At 33.5% G+C, this 24,813-nt stretch overlaps 1 protein-coding gene across 2 annotated transcripts in view; it reads left to right on the plus strand.

Annotated features, from left to right (window-relative positions):
• Tbc1d8b (TBC1 domain family member 8B) overlaps positions 1 to 24,813 on the plus strand; it is a 72,373-nt gene that overhangs the window by 44,422 nt on the left and 3,138 nt on the right. For both annotated transcript variants that reach the window (XM_046420825.2, XM_046420826.2), the window contains exons 11-20: positions 6,691 to 6,808; positions 8,100 to 8,385; positions 9,284 to 9,413; positions 9,937 to 10,035; positions 15,835 to 15,903; positions 16,047 to 16,287; positions 17,070 to 17,135; positions 18,606 to 18,689; positions 19,598 to 19,654; positions 23,563 to 23,660. In XM_046420825.2, coding sequence (XP_046276781.1) covers positions 6,691 to 6,808; positions 8,100 to 8,385; positions 9,284 to 9,413; positions 9,937 to 10,035; positions 15,835 to 15,903; positions 16,047 to 16,287; positions 17,070 to 17,135; positions 18,606 to 18,689; positions 19,598 to 19,654; positions 23,563 to 23,660 — 1,248 coding nt within the window. The remainder of the gene's footprint in view (positions 1 to 6,690; positions 6,809 to 8,099; positions 8,386 to 9,283; positions 9,414 to 9,936; positions 10,036 to 15,834; positions 15,904 to 16,046; positions 16,288 to 17,069; positions 17,136 to 18,605; positions 18,690 to 19,597; positions 19,655 to 23,562; positions 23,661 to 24,813) is intronic.

Raw genomic sequence — 24,813 nt, forward strand, 5'->3', positions numbered from 1 at the left:
TGAAGTCTTAGAGTGGTTTCGATTTACATTTCTCTAATTGCTAATGGTGATGAACATTTTTTCATATATTTGTTGATCGATTGTAAATCATCTTCTGAGAACTGTTTGTTCAGGCCTTGGCCCATTTATTGATTGGGTTATTTGTTTTTTTGGTGTTTAACTTTTTTGAGTTCTTTGTGTACCCCAGTGATTACTGCTCTATCTGATGTGTGAGGGGTAAAGATTTGCTCCCAAGATGTGGGCTCTCTATTCACCTCACAGATTGTTTCTTTTGCTAAGAAGAAACTTTTTAGTTTGAGTCCATCCCATTTATTGATTCTTGATTTTAATTCTTGTAACAATGATGAATGGATTAAAAAATGTGACTATACACAATGGAATATTATTCAGCAATAAAAGAGAATAAAATTATGGAATTTTCAGGTAAATGGATGGAATTAGAGAAGATAATGCTAAGTGAAGTTAACCAATAACAAAAAACCATATGCTGAATGTTTTCTCTGATATAAGGAGGCTGATTCATAGTGGGATAGTGACTGGGAGCATGGGAGGAACAGATGAACTCTAGATAGGGCAGAGGGGTGTGAGGGGAAGGGAGGGGGCATGGGGCTAGAAATGATGGTGGAATGTGATGGTCATTATTATCCAAAGTACAGGTATGAAGACACGAATTGGTGTGAATATACAATATATACAACCAGAGATATGAAAAATTGTGCTCTATATGTGTAATAAGAATTGTAATGCATTCTGCTGTCATATATAAATTTTTTTTTAAAAAAAGAATGCCTAGGGAACCCTCTGCAAAAAAAAAAAAAAAAAAAAAAAAAAAAGCCTGAACTCATGGGGCTGGGGTTGTAGCTCAGTGGTAGAGTGCTTGCCTCACAAGCACTAGGTTGTGAGACACTAGGTTCAGTCCTCAGCACCACATAAAAATAAAATAAAGATTAAAAAAAAATAGCTTAAACTAAGGTGGGCACAAGCACACACCTGTAATCCCAGCCACTGGGGAGGCTGAGTCAGGAGGATGATAAGTTCAGAGCCAGCCTCAGCAATTTAGCTAGGCCCTAAGCAACTTAGCAAGATCTCTAAATAAAATATAAACAGGCTGAGAATGTGGCTCAGTAGTTAAGCACCCCTCAGTTTAATCCCTGATACCAAAAAAACAAAAAAGCTAGCCTGGGGTTGTAGCTCAGTGGTAGAGCACTTGCCTCTCACACGTGAGGCCCTGGGTTTGATCCTTAGCACCAAATAAACAAACAAATAAGTAAATAAATAGAAAGATATTGTGCCCATCTACAACTAAAAAAATGTTTAAAAAAAAGCTTACACAAAGCTTGTGATGTTATCTCTATGAAGTAGTTTAGAGATGGTTTCAAAGTAGGCAGCATTAGATTTTGATTTCTAAAAGATGAGAGCAAATTTAAACAGAGCAAGAAGAAAGTTACTCTGGGTTAAGGTAACCATATGAACAGTACCATTCAGGTGAGAATTGAGCCTACCTTAGAGATCAGACTGGCTAAGTTCATGTATCAAGTAGTAAATAAGTTTGTATGTGGAGCTGGGGTTGTGGCTCAGTGGTAGAGTGCTTGCTTCACATGTGTGATGCACTGGATTAGATCCTCAGCACTGCATATAAATAAATAAAAAATAAAGGTCCATCAACTAAGAAATATTTTTTAAAAAGTTTATAACAGACAAGATCATGGAGAATCCTTAAAGTCTGAGAATATAGAGTTTTGAATTTAATATGGTAAACGAGTTATATTGCTTTTGGTCAAAAACCCATGTAAGCTATACAGATATGTTAATGCTTACCTGGCTTGCATATCTATCTCTATCTGTGTTGAGATATGCCACATGCTAACTTCACCTTTTCATGCTTTATAGTATATTCAGAAAGTCATACAACTATCACCAAAAACATTTTCATCCTCCAAAAAGTAACCCTGTATTCATTACTATTTACTTTCCATTCCTTACTTTCTCTGGTCCATGCAATCATTACTCTACTTTCTTTCTCTATGAAGATGCCCAGTATAGACATCTTATCTATCTGAAATGATAGTGTATGTGGTCTTTCATGTCTACCTTCTTTTATTTAGTATATGGTATCTCTACTTCATTCTTGTTATGACTAAATAACTTTCTATTGTATGGATATACCACATTTTGTATATCTCTTGAACAGGTGGTGACCATTTGGATCATTCCCATATTTTGACTGTAAAGAATAGTGCAGCTATTAATATTCATATAAAAGTTTTTGTGTGGACTTTTTTTTATTCCTTTGGGTATATTTCTTGAAGTGAAATTGCTAGGTTATTTGGTGACAAAAAGTTTAACTTATTAGGGCACTACCAAAATATTTTCCAAAGAGACTTCACCATTTCACATTCCTACCAGGAATGTACAAGGGGTTCCAATTTCTTCATATACTTAACTACACTTACTATTTCTCTTTTTTGATTTCTGCCATCCAATTGATTGTGAAGTAGTATCTTCATACCCTTGATAAAAGTCAATTGACCATAGATGTTTGGGCTCTTTATGGAATGTTGATTCTGTTCCCTTCATTTATATTTCTATCCCTATGCCAGTATCACACTGACTTGATTACTGTGTCTGCGTGAGTTCTGAAATCAGGAAGTATCAGCCCTTTAACTTTGTTCTTTTCCAGAATTTTTTTGGTGCTTTCATTTTTATTTATTTATTTATTTTAAAGTTTTGGCTCTTTTACATCCCTCATATGTCTATGAATTTTAATATCCACTTGACAATTTCTTCAAGGAAAAAAGCCAGATAACTGTTGCATTGATTGAACCTGTAGATCAACTTGGGGAGTATTGAGTATTAACAATATTAAAAGGATATTTTTCCAAGCATTTTAATCTTTTTTAATATTATAGTAAATGGAATTGTTTTCTTGGTTTCATTTTTGGGTTATTTGTTGCCAGTATATAGAAATACAGTTGATTTTATGTATATTGATTTTATATCCTATAACCTTGCCAAGATTATTTATTGTTCTAGTAAATGTTTTGTGGATTCTTTAGGAATTTCTACATACAAAATTATGGAATCTGAATAGTAGTACTTTACTTCTTCCATCCCAATCTGAATGCCTTTTTGCTTTTTTCTTGCCTCACTGACCTGGCTAAACTCTTCAATACAATGTAAAATGGAAGTATTGATGTTGTTTTGTTGTTGTTGTTTTGAAATGGAGTCTCCTTATGTTGCCCAGGCTGGTCTCAAACTCCTGGACTTAAGGATCCTCTGACCTCAGTATCCCGAATAGATGGAACTACACGTGCATGCCACTATACCTGGATTAATAGAACTGTTAAGAATGTGTATCCTTAGGTTATTATTTATCTTGGAAGCAATCAGTCTCTCATCATAAAATATAATGTTAGTTATGAAGATTTTGTAGATTTTTGGTTTTGATACTGTGGCTTGAACCCAGGGGCATTTTACCACTGAGGTACAATCCAGTCCTTTTTATTTTTTTTTAAATTTTGAAAAAGGGTCTCACTAAGTTGCTTAGAGCCTCACTAAATTGCCCAGGCTGGTCATGAACTTGTGATCCTCGTGCCTCAGCCTGAACTCTCTAGAATTACAGGAATGCACCACTACACCCAGCTGAATTTTTGTAGATTACCAGGTTGAAAAGATTCTTATATCCTCCTATTTTATTAATTTTTTATCATGAAAGAATGTTGGAATTTGTCAGATGATTTTTTTCTATGTCCATTGAGATAATCATGTGATTTTTTCCCTTTCTTTTACTAAAATGGTATATTTCATTGATTGATTTTCATATGCTAAACCACTCTTACAGTCCCAGAATAAATCTTGGTATTGGTGTGTAATCTTTTTTGGTTACATGTTATTGAATTTGGCTTTCTACTATTTTGTTCAGGATTTTTACATTTGTATTTTGTAAAATACATTGATATATAGTTGTGATGTTTTTGTTAAATTTTGGTATCTGTATTTTTTAGAATGAGTTGGGTAATGTTTCCTCCTCATTTGTTTTGAAGAGTTTATGAAGGACTGGTGTTAATTCTTCTTTAAATGTTGAGTCGAATATGCCAGTAAAGCCATCTGTTCTTAGAGGTTTCTTTCTGGGAAGTGTTTTCATTATGAATTCAATCTGTTTACTTTTATAGATCTGTTTAATTATTTCTTTCTTCTTGAACTGGTATCAGTAGTTTGTGTTTTTATATTTCTGTATGGTTAATAATTATATTCTCTATTTCCTGGTTGTAATAATTGAGTCTCCTCTCCTTGTTTTTTTAATGTTTTGATTAGGCTCCTTAAAGATACTTAAGTCTTTTTGTCTTTTTAAAAAATCTTTTCAATAAATCAACTTTTGGTTTAATTTTTTTCTCTATTTTTATTCTGATTTATATCACTTTCTGCTTGCACTGAGCCTCAACTTTAGCCAGAGGTAAGATTAGGCTTTTCTGTTCTTTCCTAAGCAACATACAGCTATAAATGTGCAGAAAACCAGGCATATATATGTCATTTTACTTTCCCAATAATATGTCAGATTTTCAAAGTCCCCAGATCTTTCTTAACCCTCTGTTAGCCTATTGTTTGGCCCAACTGTAATCTATTCTCTGAGACACACATGTTAACAGCTCTGATGGTTTTCAATAAAAACCCTTGGGAAAAAGGCTTTTTGTACTATAGGAGCCCTGTGTCAGATCAAATAAAGATAGACTTGTGAGTAGAATCTTGCAGAAGACTACCAGACAGATTAAATAATGATAATTCTCTGGGAGTGGGGCTTTAAAGTAGCTCCAATCCTACCCTGTTTCCCTGGTGGCAGCTGGGTACTGGTTTTCACTTTGATTGCTGGGTGGTGATGTTTTTGTTGTTGTTGTTATTGTTTTGGCATTTCTTATTTTTATTTGTTTTTTTACAGTGCTGGGTATCAAACCCAGGGCCTCATGTATGTTAGGAAAGCACTCTATCACAGAGCTATATTCCCATCCTTAGGTGTTGGTTTTTATCCTAAAGCTGAAGAGACAAAATGAGAATAGAACTGTTGCAGCATCAGACTTGCCTGCCAGATCCTCCACCAAGTTGAGGCTCAGAAAAGTGGCTACATGCAGGATTTTAAAGACTGCCAGTTCTTTGTGATCTTGCAGGAACTATCTCAAGGGGTCATACAGAATAATAGGCATGAGTTTATTTGGAAAAGTTAAATAAGAGAGATGAGCATACAGCACAAGTTGCGGAATAGACCTTCACCAGAGAGAACAGTGTAGTTTTTACAGGACCTAGGTTTTTAAACCAGATGAATTTGGAAACCCTCCCCCTCTGAAATTGGAAGAAGTAGATGTTGGCCCCAGGAAGTCATAGGAAGGCTCCAAGGACTGGAAAAGAGCCTAAACCTGAGAAATCCTTTCTGAGTCTTGGAATCTTTGGTTGGTATAAAGGTCACAAAAGTTTCCCCTGAGTGGCCTCAAGTACATTTTTTTTTAAAAGAAAGCACATGATGGGGGTCAGCATAGTAAACCCAGTGTGAACAATTATCCTCTTAACCTCATATACCTGCCATTGGTGTCTGTTATCTATCAGGATTATTGCCACAGAGCTCATTGTTTTTACTGAGACTCAGGCATTTTCTTCAATAGATGTTACCTGCCAGTGTTCTTATTGCTTTTATAGAAGAAATATTTTTGTAAGTCCTATGGTACCATTTTCACTCTGTTCCCTCCCTTATGGCTTCTTACACAACAAAGTGAAGAAGTAAAAATGGCTTGTGATCAAATATTGTCAAGGAATTGACATAGTTAGTATACAAATCTATTCAAAAGGTATCAAAATATTAAAAAATGAGCAATGGACAGGAAATGATTAGTCACAGAGGAGGAAATGCAGAATGATAATGAACCTGAAAAAGAAAGTCCAACCTTATAGAATTGAAATTAGAACAATGAGATACCATCTACAGTATCAACTTAATAAGGGTAATTATTACAATTCTCAATATTAGCAAACGTGCAGTGAAATAAACATTCAAACACTATTGGCTAGGAATGTAAATTGGCACAATCTTTCTAGAATGTAATTTGGCAATAATATTAAGTCTTTAATAAATAATACCCTTTGGTAAAACAATTTCATTTCTAGATAACTAATCCTGAGAAAATAGTAAAACACTTGAATGAAGAGTGATATACAAAGGTATCCATTGCAGCATAATAAACATACAGGGTTTCTACCATAATCAAGATTAGGATAACTGAGAAGAGATTCCTATTTGATAGGAATAAGATGTTTAGTTTTGGACATAGTGAAGGATGATTGACATCTATATTCTTCTACAGATAGTTGGAAATAGAGATGAAGTTTATTTTCCCTAATTTTAGTATGTTCTTGAAAATTATGTGGATATTTTTCAGATTTATGATAATGTTTTTTGAAATTACTCTTAAGTTTTACTACTGTATTTTACATCTGTGGTATTACTTCTTTGTATTCCTTGAATGTTACTGTATAAAATAGCTAATTAGACTTACTTTGTTTTGTTTTGGACTAGCTCATAGTTCTCATGTTTCCATTATTATACTCTCACTTGTTCTCATTACTATTAAATACTACTAAGTTTGAAGAAGAAATTCAATTGTTATCTAAGTAATATTTATTTTTTTGTATCTTTTCTATGAACTTTAGGCAATGAACATTTTAACTTCGGTGTTGCTTCTATATGCAAAAGAAGAAGAAGCTTTTTGGCTTCTGGTTGCTGTATGTGAACGAATGTTGCCTGATTATTTTAATCGTCGAATCATTGGTAAACACACACAGACACTATCTTAGTCTGTTTTCTCTCGACATAACCAAATGCCACATACTGTGTAATTTATAAGTGATAGAGGTTTATTTAGTTCATGGTTCTAGAGGCTAGGAATTCCAAGAATATATGCCAGCATCATCTCAACATCTGGTGAGGGCCTTCTTGCTCCATCATAATGTGGTGGAGTGCATCACATGGTAAGATAGAGCAAGCATGCCAGAGACAACTTGCTTTTATAACAAAGCCACTCCCTTGATAACCTATTAATGTACTAATTCACAGATGGATTAATTCATTCATTAGGGAAGAGCCCTCATGACCCACTCACCAAAGATCCCACCTCCATATACCACTAATATATGAATTTTGTGATTAAGTTTTCAACACATTAAATTTGGGGAATCTATTCAAACCATAAAAGACACATATTTCTTTTCTGAGCCCTTTGAGTGTCTCTTATCTACTCAGTTGCCAGTCAAGTAAAAGAATTGATTAACTACATTGCAAAATATATAAAATGTCAAAATGTCACATTCACTGACTTGCTTAAAAAGAGAACAGCTTTTTTGTACAATTAGGAGCTCTGGTGGCATAATTGGTTACTGCATGATATTTATACAGAATGTGTAGTTGGAAAGATTGCATCAGGTCTGTTTCTTAATAAAATGAATACTTTAAACTTATAATCATTTAATGATAAAATAATGATGCTCTGAAATATCCAGAGATGCAGAGGAAATTTTAATATTTCTTGATGGGAGGAGAATTTTTATCAGCTTAAAATTGCCATATTTATATTAATTATTTAGGTATTTACAAGCTTTGAAAGAAAGATCAAGATCTTGCTTTGATAACTATATAATATTTTCTTAAAACATCAAGTATTTATAGATCTCTTATCCCCTGTCTTAAAACTTAGAAGCTTTAATTATTATGGCTAGGTCATTGATTGTATTGCCTTTGTTAGAGTGACTTGTACATTTATCTTGAGTTCTACTAGATATTAAACTTCTTGAAGATGAGACCATTTTGTTAATTGTACAGGTCTATGATATAATGAGGACTCAAATAACTCTTCAAATGAATTTGGATTGCATTTCCCAAATGCTTTTAGGTACATGATACTCTACTAGAAGATGCAGAAATATATTAAATATAGAAACAGCACTAAAAGAGTTCATAATTTAAGGATGAGAGGAGATATATCAGCAAGTTAATAGAAGTGGGAAGGTATCAGAAAAAATCCTTTTGAAGATGTTCATTTTTAAACTTATTTTGAATTCTCCAGGTGCCTTGGTGGATCAGGCAGTATTTGAAGAACTTATCAGGGATCATCTTCCTCAACTCACAGAACACATGACTGATATGACATTCTTTTCCTCAGTTTCTCTCTCATGGTTCCTCACACTTTTTATTAGTGTGCTACCTATTGAAAGTGCAGTGAATGTGGTGGACTGTTTCTTCTATGATGGAATAAAGGCCATTCTACAATTGGGATTGGCAATACTTGATTATAATTTAGACAAGCTACTGGCATGTAAAGATGATGCTGAAGCTGTGACAGCTTTAAACAGGTATTGTAGAAACTATAACATTTAAATCTGAAGGGAATCTGAGAGACTGTGGTGTTCAGTCCCCTCATTTCACCAATGAGGTTAACTGAGCTCTAAAAACTTCAAACAATTTTCCTAAAGTCACAGAGCAGTTGAATGAAAAAGCTAGATAAAAAGTCTAGTCCATTGTTTTTCAATAGAATGTAACAAAAGAAAATCAACTTGGAAATGAACAATTAGGTTATTTATGCTAATACTGTTGATTCAGTATGCTAGGACTTTCATAATCCCAGTTTGAGCTAAAAAGTGTTTCTGTGTAAAAGTAATTTGACAGGGAAAGTGATAGTTGATAATACTAAATATCCAGTGTAGGAAGTTATCCTGGTTTCCATATGGTTTCAGTCAGGTAGGTTGCATTTTATTTTCCTGGTGGTTTTTGTATGAATGTTTCTTTTATATTGGAGACTCTGTGTGTGTGTGTGTGTGTGTGTGTTATGTGTGTATGTACACATTTGTTTACATTAAATTAACATTTGAATTGGCAACTGTTGTAATGCTTCATCAAATCCCATTCCTTCAGAACTCTGTGATGAGGCCTCAATATACCTTTCTTTACTTATTTCCCCTTACATATCTTTACAGACTCTGTTTCCATTCTTGCTGGGCTGTGTAGTATTTGCTGAGTGCACACTGAGCATATTTGCTTCCTTCATGTTCTCTTCCCCAACCAAAAATGATATTAACTCTATTTCCCCCACCCACGTCTTCCTATCATTTTCAAATTCCAATTCTTCATAAGGCTTTCCCTTGTATTCTTAGTAGAAATTATCCTCTGACTAAATATGGAAATATTAGTTTTTGTTTTCTCAGCTTTACCAATTTTAGTTCCTCTAATTCTATTACTACCATTTTTGAATAGGTTCTTTGACAATGTCACTAATAAGGACAGCCCATTGCCTTCAAATGTTCAGCAGGGTTCAAATGTGAGTGATGAACAAAGCAGTCATATTAGAGTGGATATTACAGATTTGATAAAAGAGTCCAATGAGGTAAGTTTTTATACTATGAATATGATTACATAGCATATTTTAAATGATAACTGTAGTTATATCTCTAGTGGTATATTCAGAATAAAATAATAATGCAAGTAAAGATACAATTTAAAAGCTACCTTCACTTTTGAATTCTGTGGACAGGTCCTAGGTTGCATGACCTCTTCTTTCTCAATTCACCTTTCATTAAATGAAACTATATTCACGTGCTTTTACAAATGGTGACTTTTAAATATGTATCACTGTAAAAAGATAAAAATTATTTTGTCCTTAGAGACTAAGCATTTTATCAATGTTCTTATACTTGGTCTAGACACAGAGTAGATGGGATTCTTTTCAATGTGTGTATATATATATAAAAACTGAAAAGTGGGAGGTGAAAATTTGCAAAATCACTGAACAAATCAGGAAAATAGCTAGGAAAAGAATCAAGGCCTCTGAGAATTGAGTCTGATAAAATTAAAAGAGGAGAAGTGAATATTTATTATGAATGAGTATCCAATGAAATCATTTCTTGCAGAAATATGGTAATATTCGCTATGAAGATATACACAGCATGCGCTGTCGAAATAGGTTATATGTGATACAGACCCTAGAGGAAACAACAAAGCAGAATGTGGTGAGTATCTAAAAAATGGGGGAAAACCAGTTAGAGTAACTTTTTTTTCTTCAACTTCCTTTAAACATTATCATTGCATGTGAACTAAACAAAAAGACCTAAATTTTTGAGCTAGATTCTTGCCAAGGTTTTGCTTATTGAAAAAAAAATACGAAAAAATAATTTATTTTCTTCTGGCTGAATTAGGTTGCTTTCTCCAACATGTTTTATGTTATTTGACCTTAAAGTCCACTGCAGTGCAGTACTAAATGCTATGATGTAGGCATTTAAGCATAAAATATTTGTGATGTACTGTATCAGGAAGAACAGCTGATCTGTATAATAGTCAGTGCTCTAATACTGTTTTCCTTGCATATCTAAGGTAAATTGAATAGGATACAAAACAGTTTTAAGTATTCACCTTTTTAACATTTGGATGACTTTATAAAAAGCTGTTAATATTGATTTCCTCATGTCAGTGAGATGAAGAGATTATTTCAGAAGGGGGAGAATTTTATTTTGCTGTTTATATTGTGTACTATTTGATATTTTATCATGAGTGTGTGTTGTTTTGTAAATCTACTTGCTTAAAGACCGGGTCCTCAGAGAAACAACTCTAGGAAGTTTAACATTTCTGAATATTCCACATTTATATTTCAGTTAAATAATTCAGTGATGTTACCAAAGCATAGTTAGCAGAGGCCCCTTGTTTCTGTTACATATTTTCTAAAATTTACTAAAGTTATAATGTTTATTGTAAATAATTCAAGCATTACAAAAATGTAAAGAGTAAAGCTTTCCACCCTAGGAGTAACCATCTTAAAATGATTTGATATATATCCTTCCTTTTTCTATATATCTGGACACCTAAGTGTGTATGTTAGTGGGAAGGGAACATACAGCTTTTTATTTTGTTTTGTTTGGTACTGGAGACTGAACCAAGGGGCTTCACTAAGTTACACCCATAGCCCTTCTTGTTTTTTTTATTTTGAGACAAGGTCTAAGTTATTTAGGGACCTGTTAAGTTGCTGAGGCTGGTCTTGAATTTACAATCCTCCTGGTCTCAGCCTCCCATGCTGCTGGAATTACAGGCATATACAACTACATATAGCTTTTTAAATAAGATCATACTGTTTTGTCCTACAGCCTTTTTCATTCAAAAATATATCATGTTGCTGGTGGGACTGCGAATTGGTGCAACCACTCTGGAAAGCAGTATAGAGATTCCTTAGAAAACTTCGAATGGACCAATCCAGCTATCACACTCCTCGTTCTATACCCAAAGGACTTAAAATCAGCACACTATAGTAACATAACCACATCAGTGTTCATAGCAGCTTAATTCAAAATAGCTAAACTGTGGAAGCAACCTAGATGCCCTTCAATAGATGAATGGATAAAGAAAATTTGATATATATACACAATGGAATATTGAGCATTAGAAGATAATAAAATTATGGCGTTTGCAGGTAAATGGATGGAATTGGAGAATATCATGCTAAATGAAGTAAGCCAATCCCAAAAAAACCAAAGGCTGAATGTTCTCTCTGATAAGTGGATGCTGATCCATAATGGGGAGGCGGGCATGGGAAAAATGGAGGAACTTTGATGGGGCAAAGGGGAGGGAGGGGTAGTGAGGGGACATGGGGGTAGGAAAGATGGTGGAATGAGATAGACATCATTACCATAGGTACATGTACAACTGCACATATGATGTGACACTACATCATGTACAACCAGAGAAATGAAAAGTTGTGCTTCAATTGTGTACAATGAATCAAACTGCATTCTGCTACCATATATACATAATTAAAATAAATTAGTTAATTAATGAAAATATATCATTGGCCAGGTACTCTGTTGCATGTCCATAATCCCAGCAACTCAGGAGGCTGAGGCAAAAAGATTGCAAGTTCTAGGCCAGCTTTAGCAGTTGAGTGAGGCTAATAAGCAACTTAGACCCTGTCTCAAAAAAAAGCGGGGGGGCTGGGGATGTGGCTTAGTGGTTAAGCCACTAAGAAAGCCCTGGTTCAATCCCAAGTATCCTCCCCCAAAAAGTGTGTATGTGTGTGTGTGTATAATCATTACATTTAAGTACATAGAGATCCTACTTTCTTCTTAATGTATCAAATAGTTTACCATAGTATAGATATGCTGTGATTTATTTAACTGTTCACTGTCAGTGTGCATTTAATATGTCTCAATTTTTTGTTTGCACTTATAGATATAAATTACATAATCGTGTGTGTGTGTGTGTGTGTGTGTTTATAAGAGTATTAGCTGGGTAAAAGGACACAACCGTCTAAAATTTGATAGGTCCTGCCAAATTATCTGCCAAAAGATTTACACCAAATTCAAAACCCACCAATAGGATACACAAATGCATCCTTTTCCACACACTGACAACTAAGATCTTCAGTATATGCCAATTAGATAGATAAAAAATCAAATGTTACTTTAATTTTCATTTTGCCTATTACATGTTTCTAGCCTACTTCATTCCTTAATTGCCTGTTCGTAGCCTTCATCCATTTTTCTATGAGATTATTTTAATCTTTTGCTTACTGATTTGTAAGAGCTCTTTGAATATTAGGGATATTAATTCTTTCTCAGTTATGTTTAGGGCCTAATTCTGCCCCCCAGTCTTGGTTTGTTTTCATTATCTTTATGGTGTCTTTCAGAGTAAATATGTTACAATTTATTATGCAGTCAAGTCCTTTCCCTTTTTTCTTACATAGTACTTGGGTTTCGTGTCAAACTTAGTAAGGCTTTCCCTATTTAAAATTATACAAAATATAAAAAATACATAGCTTATATTACTGGTATTGCTTTTTTAATGTTTAGATCTTTAATATACCTAGAGTATATTTTTGTGTTTATAGTGTGGGTTAGGGCTCTAATGTTATTCTTTCAGCTGCTATCACCCAGTGTCTTATAACCACTTAATTAAATAGTCCATATTTACTGTACTCTACTTTTCCATATTCTAAATGCTTACATACGTGCATGGCCATATTTCTGGACTTTTGTTGTTGTAGTCACTTCAATAATACCACAGTGTTTTAACTATTGTGGCTTATTTTCATTCTGTAATCTATTTAAACTTTTAAAATTCCTTTTTAATATTCATCTTAATTATCTGTCTTTTAAAATGTCCTTTAGTAAGCACATATGGTCTTCATTATGTAGGTCATTACACATTTATTGTTAGGTTTATTATACTTCTATGTATTTTATGGTTTTATCATTAAAAGAATTGAGTTTTTTCCTTTACACTTTTATTTATTTTTAATTAATTTTTATTAGTTGTCAATGGACCTTTATTTTTTTTTTATTTATTTATATGCAGTGCTAAGAATCCAACCCAGTGCCTCACATGTTAGGCAAGCACTCTAACAATGAGCCATAACCCCATCCCCTTCCTTTACATTTTCTAATCGTGTATTTCTGTGTATGTAAAAGCTATTGATTTGGACATATTGATTTTCTGAGTGGTCAAGTTACTGACTCATTAATTATAACAGTTTTCACTTGGCTTTCTCAAATTTTCTGAATAGACAGGCATATTATCTCCAGTCTTAGGATTTTGACACTTTCTAATATTTATACCTCTTTTCTTTGTTGTGTGTTATTACATGGGGCAGGCTCTTCAGCAGAGTATTAAATAATAGCTATAGAAGTAGTTTTCCTTGTCTTATTCCTGAGTTTAATAGGAATGTCTCCAATATTTTATTGCTATTGACTTCTAAAGTATGCCCTTTATCAAATTAAGGAAGTTTTATTCAGTTTCTAGGTTAGCAGGTTAGGTACTTCTTTTAAAATTAAGATCAAGTATTAACTTTGATCAAATTTTTTTTCAAATATTGAGGTTAGTTTTTTTTTTTTTACTTTACTAATGTAAATTTTATTAAAGAATTTCTGATCAATATTAGACTTCCATTGCATTTTTTAAATAAATCCTATTTGGTCATAATATATTATTCTTTAATAGTTTGCTTTGAAAGTTCTACCAAATAATTTAGCTAGATTCTTTGCATCTGTGTTATAGAGACGTTGTTTTAAACTTTTCTTTGTGTGTGTGTGATAACTTTAGTTTTCATATTAGTTGTGCTTACATCATAGAATTAATTTTGTAATAAGCTCATATTTTCCTATGCTCTGAAATATTTTAGATCACATAGAGATTATCCTGTATCTGAAGGTTTGAGAAAACAACCTGTAAAACCATCTGAGAGAGGGCTAATATCTAGATTATATAAAGAACTCAGAAAATCCATAAATAACCCATTTAATAAATGGAAAATGAACTAAATGGAAACTTCTCAAAAGACATAGTAACAGCCAACAAGTATATGAAAAAATGTTCAACATCTTTAGCCAACATGGTCAAAACTACACTGAGATTTCATTTCACTCCAGTTAGAATGGCAGTCGTCAGGAATACAAGTAACAGTACATGCTGTTAAGGATGCAGGATTTTGAAAAGGAACTCTTATATACTATTGGTGGGAATGTAAATTAGTATAGCCCCTATGGAAATCAGTATTTAGCTTCTTCAGAAGACTAGGAATAGAATGACAATATGATTTAGCTGTACCATTCCTCAATATTATACAAGAGAATTAAAATCAGTGTATTCTACAGATACATGCATACCCATGTTTATAGCAGCTCAATTCACAATGGCCAAATTATAGAATCAGCCTAGGAAACTACCATCAGCAAATGAATGGATAATGAAAATGTGGTATATATACACAAATGAGTTTTGTTCAGACATAAAGAAGAAGGAAATTATATCATTTGCAGGAAAATAGATGGAACTGGAGGATACCATGCTAAGCAAAATAAGCCAGACTCAGAAAATCAAGGGTTGTATGTTTCTCTCATATGTGGAAGGTAGAGAGAAAAGGGGGGGAAAGGGAATCTTATGAAAACAGATGAAACAAAAATGTTGAAACAGAACATTTTTTTAAAAAAGCATCTGAGTCTGCTGCCTTTGCATGGGTGGCAAAAACAAAACCTTTTCAGTTTTGTTTATTCATATTTTCTTGCACCTCTAAGTTATTTTGGTCATTTATATTTTCCTAGGGAATTATCTATTTTGAAAGATCTATTTTATCTATTTTCAAATGTATTGATGTAAAGGTTATGGAATTTATTCAACAGATATTGACAGCTACCTTCTGTGTACTGGGTACTTTTAATGACCTCCATATCCATGCTAATAATATCCTTTTCTTCTCAATGATGTTTATTTGTAATTTATTTCTCATACTTCCCAGAGATTAAGTTCTATCATATTAATTAAAGCTTTTACCTTTCCTTTGCTTTTACATTGCTTAAATTCTATAATGTTTGTACTATTAGTGCTTATTATTTATGGAGTAGAACAAAATTTTCTATTTTCTAAGCTTATTATTTGTTGGATTATACTTTTTGGCAAAGTAGGAATGCATATCTCCTGATACCTTTGAAGTGTTAAATGACAGTCTAGCTTGATGACTTAAAATATTGCTTATGTAACAAGAAAGGAATATGTGGAATGAGACTTAGAATACTGTTGCTTGTATTTATAGATATTAAGTGGCTATCCTTTGGCATTGATTTCTGGGTATAAGGAGATAACTATCAAAGTAGTAGTATCAGAGTAGAATTGAACTGTAGTTCAAAAGTGTTAAATAAGTGCATTTACCTTTATTTCTCTAGAAAAGGAAAATATTTTCTTCTGGCATAGTGAGACTTTTAAGTGGATTCAAGAGAATTTCTATATTGAAGTGTTAAATTCTAAATTCTAAAGTGCTTTTAATTTTTTTAAAGTTGCGTGTTGTATCACAAGATGTGAAATTGAAACTTCACGAATTGGATGAACTTTATGTCATCTTTAAGGTACTGTTCTTCTTCTTTAAATGAAACAGTAGTTCCCTTTTAGCAGAATTTTATCAGAACTAAAATATTTTTTATCTTTTTTATCAAACATCTTTAAAGGAAAAAAATCTTCTGCAATGACTTTGTTTGTTTGTTTTTAATAGAAGGAGCTGTTTTTATCTTGTTACTGGTGTTTAAGTTGTCCAGGATTGAAGCACCATGACCCCAGCCTGTCATATTTGGAACAGTATCAGATTGACTGCCAGCAGTTCAGAGTGTTGTATCACTTGTTGAGTCCGTGGGCTCATTCTGCAAATAGAGACTCACTAGCTTTGTGGACATTCCGATTGTTGGATGAAAACTCTGATTGCCTTATAAACTTCAAAGAATTCTCCTCTGTAATTGGTAGGCTGATGTCCAATAATTTTGTAGCACAAAATAAATGCACCCAAAAAAATATTTACTAATGCCTACTATTGACAGTTTAGTTAGATTATATAACCCTGAGTTACATTATCTCCAGCTTTAGTAAATACTAGGCCATTTTTTTAGTTTGTTGATAAACCTAAGTGTATCGATCTCATTTTTCCCCAACCACATCAGGAAGGCAGGCTGTTAGATGTGGATGTTTTAATGTTTAAGGTGGAGGAAGAGACTGTCCCAATTTTCCCATACTCAAGTGCATAGATGTTACAGATGCACTTTCCCTTTTAGTAAAAATCCAATCACATAGTCAAGAAAAGTGGTGGAGAAATACCCAACATATATGTCATATGTGTAGATAGTGTATGTGTATATGTGTTGTGACTGTAAATACTGTCCCTTTGCTTTTTCAGACTCTCCAGCAGTAGTTTCTTATCACAAATTGCCCCTTGAGGAGCAATTCTTTCCTCAAATGAAGCATAAGGCCTTGTTCAAAAAAAAAAAAAAAAAAGAAAGAAATCTTAGGTTTGAGAAAAGGAGGAGATAGTCAGGAGAGCATTTTATTGCCTGATAGAATACTTTGCTTGTTCACTTGAAGGAGAGAATCTGGCTGACTGGATGGTTGTTTAATTCTTATTGAAATAACAGAAGGTTTTTGAATCCTAATTCCTGGCTAGTGTCTATCTTAATGAATCTATTTTGCTATAATTGATTGAATCATCTTTGGATTACATGATTATTTCCAATTGGATTTTGTTAAACAGACATAATGTACAATGGAAGTTTTACCGAGAAGCTTAAACTGCTTTTTAAGCTGCATATTCCTCCAGGTAAGAATTTAATAGTCTTTCATGATGTACAGCAGGAGTTTGTTTCATTTTAAATAGCATAGCTACAGATATCATTCCATTTAACAAATAACATAATTTTCAGTGTGATACAGGGTCATTGCTTCATTGTGGCCCTTGAATCACATTACCAACTACTTCTGCTGATGTATGTAGATGTAGCAAAATGTATAGAAGAAATTGTGTGTATCTGATGTGTCCAGAAGTTTCCTTTCTATTAATGTTCTATCAGTTTAATGATAGTTTATGTATGGGAATTACATTTCATTTGAATATTGGTATAATGTTGAATTGTTGTTGTTGTTATTGTCATTAGAATAGAGATTTGATTTGGACAAACTGCCAAGCTTGCATAATACTACAAATTATTCAGAACAATTAGACAAGGTAGCAGGGATATTAAATATTTAGAAAAGGAAGTAAAATAATAGCTGCCATTGATCAAGCACTTGCTCTACCAGGACATTCACTTTGCATGCATTTGTTTACTTAAGTCTCTCAGTATCCCTGAAAAGTGGTATTATTCTTCCAATTTTGATCATAAGGTAACTCAGGGTGGAGATGATTAGATTATTTGCCAGGGGTCACATAGCTGGTATTCAAAGTGAGGTCTGTCTGACTTCAAAGTTCTGGGTTTTTTTCTGCCATACTTCCTCAACATTCTTGCATAAGTCCAGTTTATGTAAGTTTTTCCCACTGACCTTAAGAGGCTACCTTTTCCAGATATCCCTTCTTTGGCAAAACGGTCTTAGGCTTTAAACTGAAGATACATTGCATAAAGTAGCTAGCTAGGGTAATTCACAAAAACAAACAACACCTCTTACTTTGTCTAAAGCTCTACCTGGGATTGCTTTCAAAGTCTTCAGATTAGCCATGAAAAAATATTTACCAGAGCAACAAACTAAAAGCCATCTTTAACTCTTCACAAACACAATATTAAAAATAATATTCAAAACACCTAATAATTTAATATAAAAAATTGACATTTTCAAGTTATATTGAAATTTGAATGTTTAATACTGCCATCAAATATACCACTCATATAGGGATCAAAATAAGAAAAATACTATGTACCCATTTAAACACATGTTGGAAGTAAAGCAGAACACTCAACATTATGTTTTCTTTATCACTGAGGAAATTTTTAAATGGCTGAGGTCACATTCAGAGATTTCTAAATTCTAGTTTTTCTTATTTTAACTTGTAATGATTTACAGAAAACTATAAAAAAAGAAGTAGGAGAAACAATAGAACTCAAAGTGGCCTAATACTTCTCATTATTTGCTATACAACACAGCAGAATTATTTCCACATTTCTTTATTTACATTTTTTTCATATAACCCATTGTTTAACTTCCTGTTCCCAAATCTACCTGACCATTATGAACCTCATCTCTGTGGTTAAACCTCATCTCTTTATTGTTAAATGTGATTTGGGTTATACATTTTCAGCATATACTGAAGTGAAATCTAAGGACTCTTCAAAAGGTGATGAACTTTCCGTGGAAGAATTACTTTATTTCAGTCAGCTTCATGGTAAATATTTGCTTAAAAAATTAGCTATTCATTTAGTATAATCTGTAAATATTTGACTTATTAACCAAACCACACTTAAGGGCTTTAACATGTGAAATTTCTTGTTCTTAGAGAATTAAGATTTTTTTTTCTAATTATGTTAAATTTTCAAACTGTGTCAGACCATTTTCGTGCCTTGTATAGTACAATGAAAACAATAGAATCTTTGATGATTAAAGGTCATAGCCATTATTCAAACAGTGGATACTTATTATAAAATGTCAGTGAAGGTATAGGATATAGGAATAAATCCATGTACTAGACATAATTTAGAAGTGATAGGAACTTATTTGTCCTTTGTTTTATTTTCTTAAGTATGCAGTGTCTCACTGAGGGACAAATTCTGAATAATGTATACATGTGCTTACTATATGTTGACGTGTTTGAACATCAAAGAGTACTTACAAATAATCTAATCAAGTTCCTTCATTTTATAAATTTTATAGATTTATAGCCCAGAGAGAAATGCCTTGTGCAAGATTTTACAATGAATTATTGCCACACTCAATACTTGTATGTCATTCTTCTGACTTTGAGTATGTGTGTGTTTTTTAATTTTTCTGATAATAAAAATAATACAATTTAATTTTTAAAAAATCAAAATATCATCCAGAAATAAATATTTAATATTTTATATACTCCCTTCTAGGCTTTTTCTTAAATATGGAAATTTCTCTAGGGATGTTTTTCCTATGAAAGTTCTTGAATACTTTGTCTTCTAGTGACATGAAGTCAGGTCAGCTAAAATTGACTTCCTGAATCAAAGAAAATAACATGTGCTTATAAGTCTTTGTATGAAATACTATTTTACTAATAAAAAATATTTATTAAATATTTTACAATATGCATTTGTCCTCTTTTCCTTCTAGTTTCCAAACCTGCAAATGAGAAGGAAGCAGAATCAGGAAAAAATAGCCCTGAAAAAGGTACTATGATCTAAGAATATCATTTAGTTTATTAAATTATTGCTTTTGTAGATATTAATAACTACAGAAGAATGCATTACCATTCATATTACACATATAGAGCACAATTTTTCATATCTCTGGTTGTGTACAAAGTATATTCATACCATTTGCATCTTTATACATGTACTTAGGGTAATGATATTCATCTCATTCCACCTTTTTCCCCACCTGCTTTCCCCTCCTACCCCTTTGCCCTATCTAGAGTTCATCTAATCCTCCCATGCTCCCTGTCCCAACCCCATTATGAATCAGCCTCCTTATATCAGAGAACACATTTGGCATTTGTTTTTTTAGGAATTGGCTAACTTCACTTAGCATTATGTTCTCCAACTCTATCCACTTACCTGCAAATGCCATGATTTTATTCTCTTTTATTGCTAAGTAATACTCCATTGTGTGTATATACCACATTTTCTTTAGAGAGTGGATTGCTTTGTCCTGATAACTTTTTCAGTTCGTTTGCATTAGTTTAGCAATTTATTATTTTTTAAGTCTCAGAAGTTATATAAAACAGTTAAGTGACCCATAATCATATATTTTAATTACTTTAGAAATATGTATTCTTAATTACAAAAGTAATAGATAATCCTTTAACAGAAATTCATATGGTATATATCCCTTGTACCCCTACCCCATCCCACCCAGAAGTAGAGGTTAGAAATACTTTTAACTATATCCATTCCAGACATATTTCTGTGTATTCACAAACATACCTAGACATTTCTCTCTCTTTCTTTTTAAATTTGGTATTTTTTTTAAAAAAATTATTAGTGCATTATAGTTATACATAGTAGTTGGGTTCATTTTGACAAAATCATATATGCATGAAGTTTGATTTCAATCCCTTTCCCCCATTTTCCCTCCCCTCCTTCCTCTCCTATTCTCCTTCTTCTACTTAGCTGATCTTGCTTTTGCTTGTTTATTTATTTTTGATTAGTACTTTCTACATATACATAAAGGTGAAATTCCCTGTGGTACATTTATATATGCACATACATGATCTTATTGAATTCATTCCATATTTCCTCCTTTTTCACCCCTCCTCCCTCCCTATTGAACTGCTACTCCACTGATCTTCCCTATATCTTTGTGATATCTGATCCATCCACCCCCACCTTCTTTCCTTTACTTTGCTTTAGCTTTCACATATAAGAGAAAATATTCACACCTGGATTTTCTGAATCAGGCTTATTTCACTTAGCGAGATATTCTCATTTCCATCCATTTACCAATAAATGTCATAATTTCATTATTTTTTATGGCTGAATAAAACTCCATTGTGTATATGTACCACATTTTCCAGAAATTCATTTATTGATGGGCATCTGGGCTAACTCTGTAATTTAGCTATTGTGAATTGTGCTGCTATAAATATTGAAGTGACTATACAGCTATAATATGCTGATTTTAGTTCTAATACCTAGGAGTGGGATAGCTGAGTCATATTGTGGTTCCATTCCAAGTTTTTTGAGGAACGTCCATACTGCTTTCCAGAGTGGTTGTACTAATTTGCAGTCCTACCAACAAACATTTCTCTTAAAAACAAAACAAAAAAAATATTCCAGAAATACTGTTTTACCATTTTCTTTTCTTATTTTGTGATATGCCATGGAAACTTTTCATGTCAGTACATTTGGATCTAGACATTATACTTTTTAATGGGTGCAGAGTACTTCCTGATTGATTTGACTATGAGTTATTTTAATAACTAACCCAATACTAATGGATATTTAGGTTGTTTCAGTTCTTTTTATTGCAAAGTATGCTGCAATAAACATTTTTATATTTTAATATTATTTTATAAATATTTCTTTAGGATTGGTTGAATTCATAGAAGTGTGGGAATAGTAAGTCAGATAGTATGTACAGTTAATAATTTGAGAGATATGTACATGTATGACTACGAAACACTGAATCCCACTATTATGTATAATTAAAATGCACGAGTAAAATTATGGAAAAATAATTTGAGAGAGGATATCAAATTATTCTTTTAAATCCTTTTAATTTGGGGGGGTACCAGGGATTGAACTTGGGGGCACTCAATCACTGAGCCACATCCCCAGCCCTATTTTGTATTTTATTTGGAAACAGATGTTGAGAACCACAGCCAAAGGGGCCCCAGCAAACTTCCAGCTTGAGCCACATCCCCAGTCCTTTTTAAATATTTTTTTTCATTTAGAGACAGGGCCTTGCTGAGTTGCTTAGAGCCTCACTAAGTTGCTGAGGCTGGCTTTGAACTCATGATCCTCCTGCCTCAGCCTCTCAAGTTGCTGGGATTACAGGTGTCCACCATGCCTGGCTGGTTCCTTGGGTCCTTCCTCTCTGGCGCTGGCCTCTTTCCAAACCCCTTCCCTGCCTTCTGAGAGCAGAAAAGGTTGGATGCTGTTTAACTGTTGCTTCCAACCCTCGCAACACAGAAGCATCTATTCCTAGTTGTGTTTCTAGTCACACATACATGACACACGTGCTGGTAACTGTGGGCTCTGGAGAGAAGGCCGGGCAGGGAAGCTGGGGAGACGGAGCTCCCTGGGCCAACGGGTGTGGCGCACTTACTTCCCAACTCCCAGGTCCAGGAATTTTCTACTTCTGCAAACCAGACAGGCAGGATTCTCCCTCCAGCCTCCCACCCATGCTCCAGCAGGGATCCTGCCCTGCACCCCCCACCCCACTTTTCCCTCACCATCCTTGTTGATCCAGCTCGATCAACAGTTGATCCCTGGAAGTTTGCTGGGGCCCCTTTGGCTGTGGTTCTCAACAAACAGGTCTCACTGAGTTGCTTAGTGCCTTGCTGTTGCTGAGGCTGGCTTTGAATTCACTATCCTACTGTCTCAGCCTCCCGAGCTACTGGAATTTCAGGTGTGCACCACCATGCCTGGCTCTTTTTAGATTTTTGAATAATATTTAGTTAAAAAATAGTTGCATCTTGTTTAAATTCTTTAAAGGAATTAATGAATAAATAGCATTTTGAGTTTTTTAATAAGAGCTACCATAGACCATTTTTGTATGTACATATGATATAGAGCTGGGTACAGTGGTCCATGCCTGTGATCCTAGTGACTCTGGAGGCTGAGGTAGGAGTATCACAAGTTCAAGGCTAGCCTTAGCAAATTAGCAAGGCCCTAAGCAACTTAGCAAGACCCTGTCTGAAAATAAAAAAAAAATAAAAAGGGCTAGGGATGGACTGGGGATATAGCTCAGTTGGGCCCTGGGTTCAATCCCCAGCACCACAAAAAATAAAGGGCTAGGGATGTGGCTTAGTGGTGAAGTGCCCCTGCCTTAAATCTCCAATACCCACCCACAATAAAAAATGATATAGAGCTGGTGTGGTGATGAATGCCCTTAATCCCACCAACTCAGGAGACTAAGAAAGGAGGATCACAAATTTGAGACCAGCCCCAGCAACTTGAGGCCCTAAGTAAATTTTGAGAAAAAAATATAAATTTTTAAAAAGGGCCTGGGGATGTAGTACAATATTTCAATCCCTATTACAAGAAAAAACAATAATATGATATCGAAGCTGGTTTAAACTTGGTAGTGTACATGTGTAACAGTGACTACAGAAAAGTTGCATTGTCAAGTCACAGTATACTGTTTTCATTTAAAAACATTCTTTTTCCCCCACTCTTCCTACATTTTCCCTAGTCCTCAGCTTTCCCAAATTAAAAGTTTTAGTCTAAATGGGAATGGAGAAAGTATTCTGAGAACCAGTGGGGTAAGATCAAAGGTAAATTCAGATTATTTCCTGGATTAAAGAGATGGAATTTTATATCAGTGAAATGTCTTTTAATAATAATTTTTCTTTTTAAGATTTGGAAAATTTAGAGAGCTATTCATTATGATATGGTTTTACTCCCCTCATTCAGGCAAAGGAAAAATTGATATTCAAGCATACCTAAGTCAGTGGCAAGATGAACTTCTTAAAAAAGAAGAAAACATTAAAGATTTACCAAGAATGAATCAGGTATAGTATTTTCAAGAGAAAAACTCTCAGTTCTTATATTTTTGTATGAATATGAATGTAACCAACTCCAAAATAGCTAATATGCTTTTACAAATTAGTTATGTAATCTTGTATGTATCATCTCTTTAAGTTTCAGGTCAACATAGAAGAGGAGAATATTTTTCAATGATTTTTTTTTAAGAACTCAGACTGGCATGATGGCACATGCCTGTAATCCCAGCAGCTCAGGAGGCTAAGGCAGGAGGATCTCAGTTCAAAGCCAGCCTCATCAACTAAGGAAGGCCATAAGCAACTTAGAGAGACCCTGTCTCAAGATGAAATATAAAAGAATGGCTGGGGATGTGGCTTAGTGGCTATATATACCTGGGTTCAATCCCTGGTACAAAAAAAAAAAAAAACTTACATTTTTTACTTTAATGAACTTAAATGTTTCAGATAGGACCTTTGCTATGACAAAATTTGTACCCACAGGAAAAAAAAATGTGTAACATGTTTTCAGCTTTTTTGGAAATGTTAATTTATCTAGTAAACATGATTTTTAGTACCGACTATATGCCAAGCCCATTGCTACTTACTGGGAATAAGAAATTACAAAAATAGGTCACACATTGGTTTCTAATGATCTTGTATTTGAACATTCCCTAGATAATACTAATGATTACTTTTGATACAATTTTAAATTCATCTCTTTCTTATTCACTGTTTAGCCAGAACGTTCTTATATTTTTAAAATTAAAATCTAGTTGATATAGATATTGGAAATCCCCAGAACTTTACCAAAATGAGAACTGTCAAATAACTTAGTGTTTCTCCATGGACTACATAATCTGACCATTAAATAAATACTTTTTTAAATGAGTCAGTATGAAATATTTATTCTAAAATTACTATAAATGAACAATATTGTAGACTAAGGAAAACAAGCATTTGTTACAATATATTTTATGAAGTGCACCCTTTGTGTTTGCTTTTTGTTTACAGATGAACTTTTCTGGTTAAGTGATTGACTTATAGGACATTTGTGTTGGAATAACTTTTTTTAATTGATGAATGTTTCCAAGGACTGTTTTTTAGATGTTCTAGGGACAAATAGCAGTCCAACTAGTTTCTCTCCACTTTGGCCCTATTTCAGCATTTAAAGAGAAGTATGGGG

Source organism: Marmota monax, unplaced genomic scaffold (assembly GCF_021218885.2).
Source record: "Marmota monax isolate L192 unplaced genomic scaffold, Marmota_monax_Labrador192_F-V1.1 WCK01_AAM20220418_F8-fsc00050, whole genome shotgun sequence".
Lineage (NCBI taxonomy): Eukaryota > Metazoa > Chordata > Mammalia > Rodentia > Sciuridae > Marmota > Marmota monax.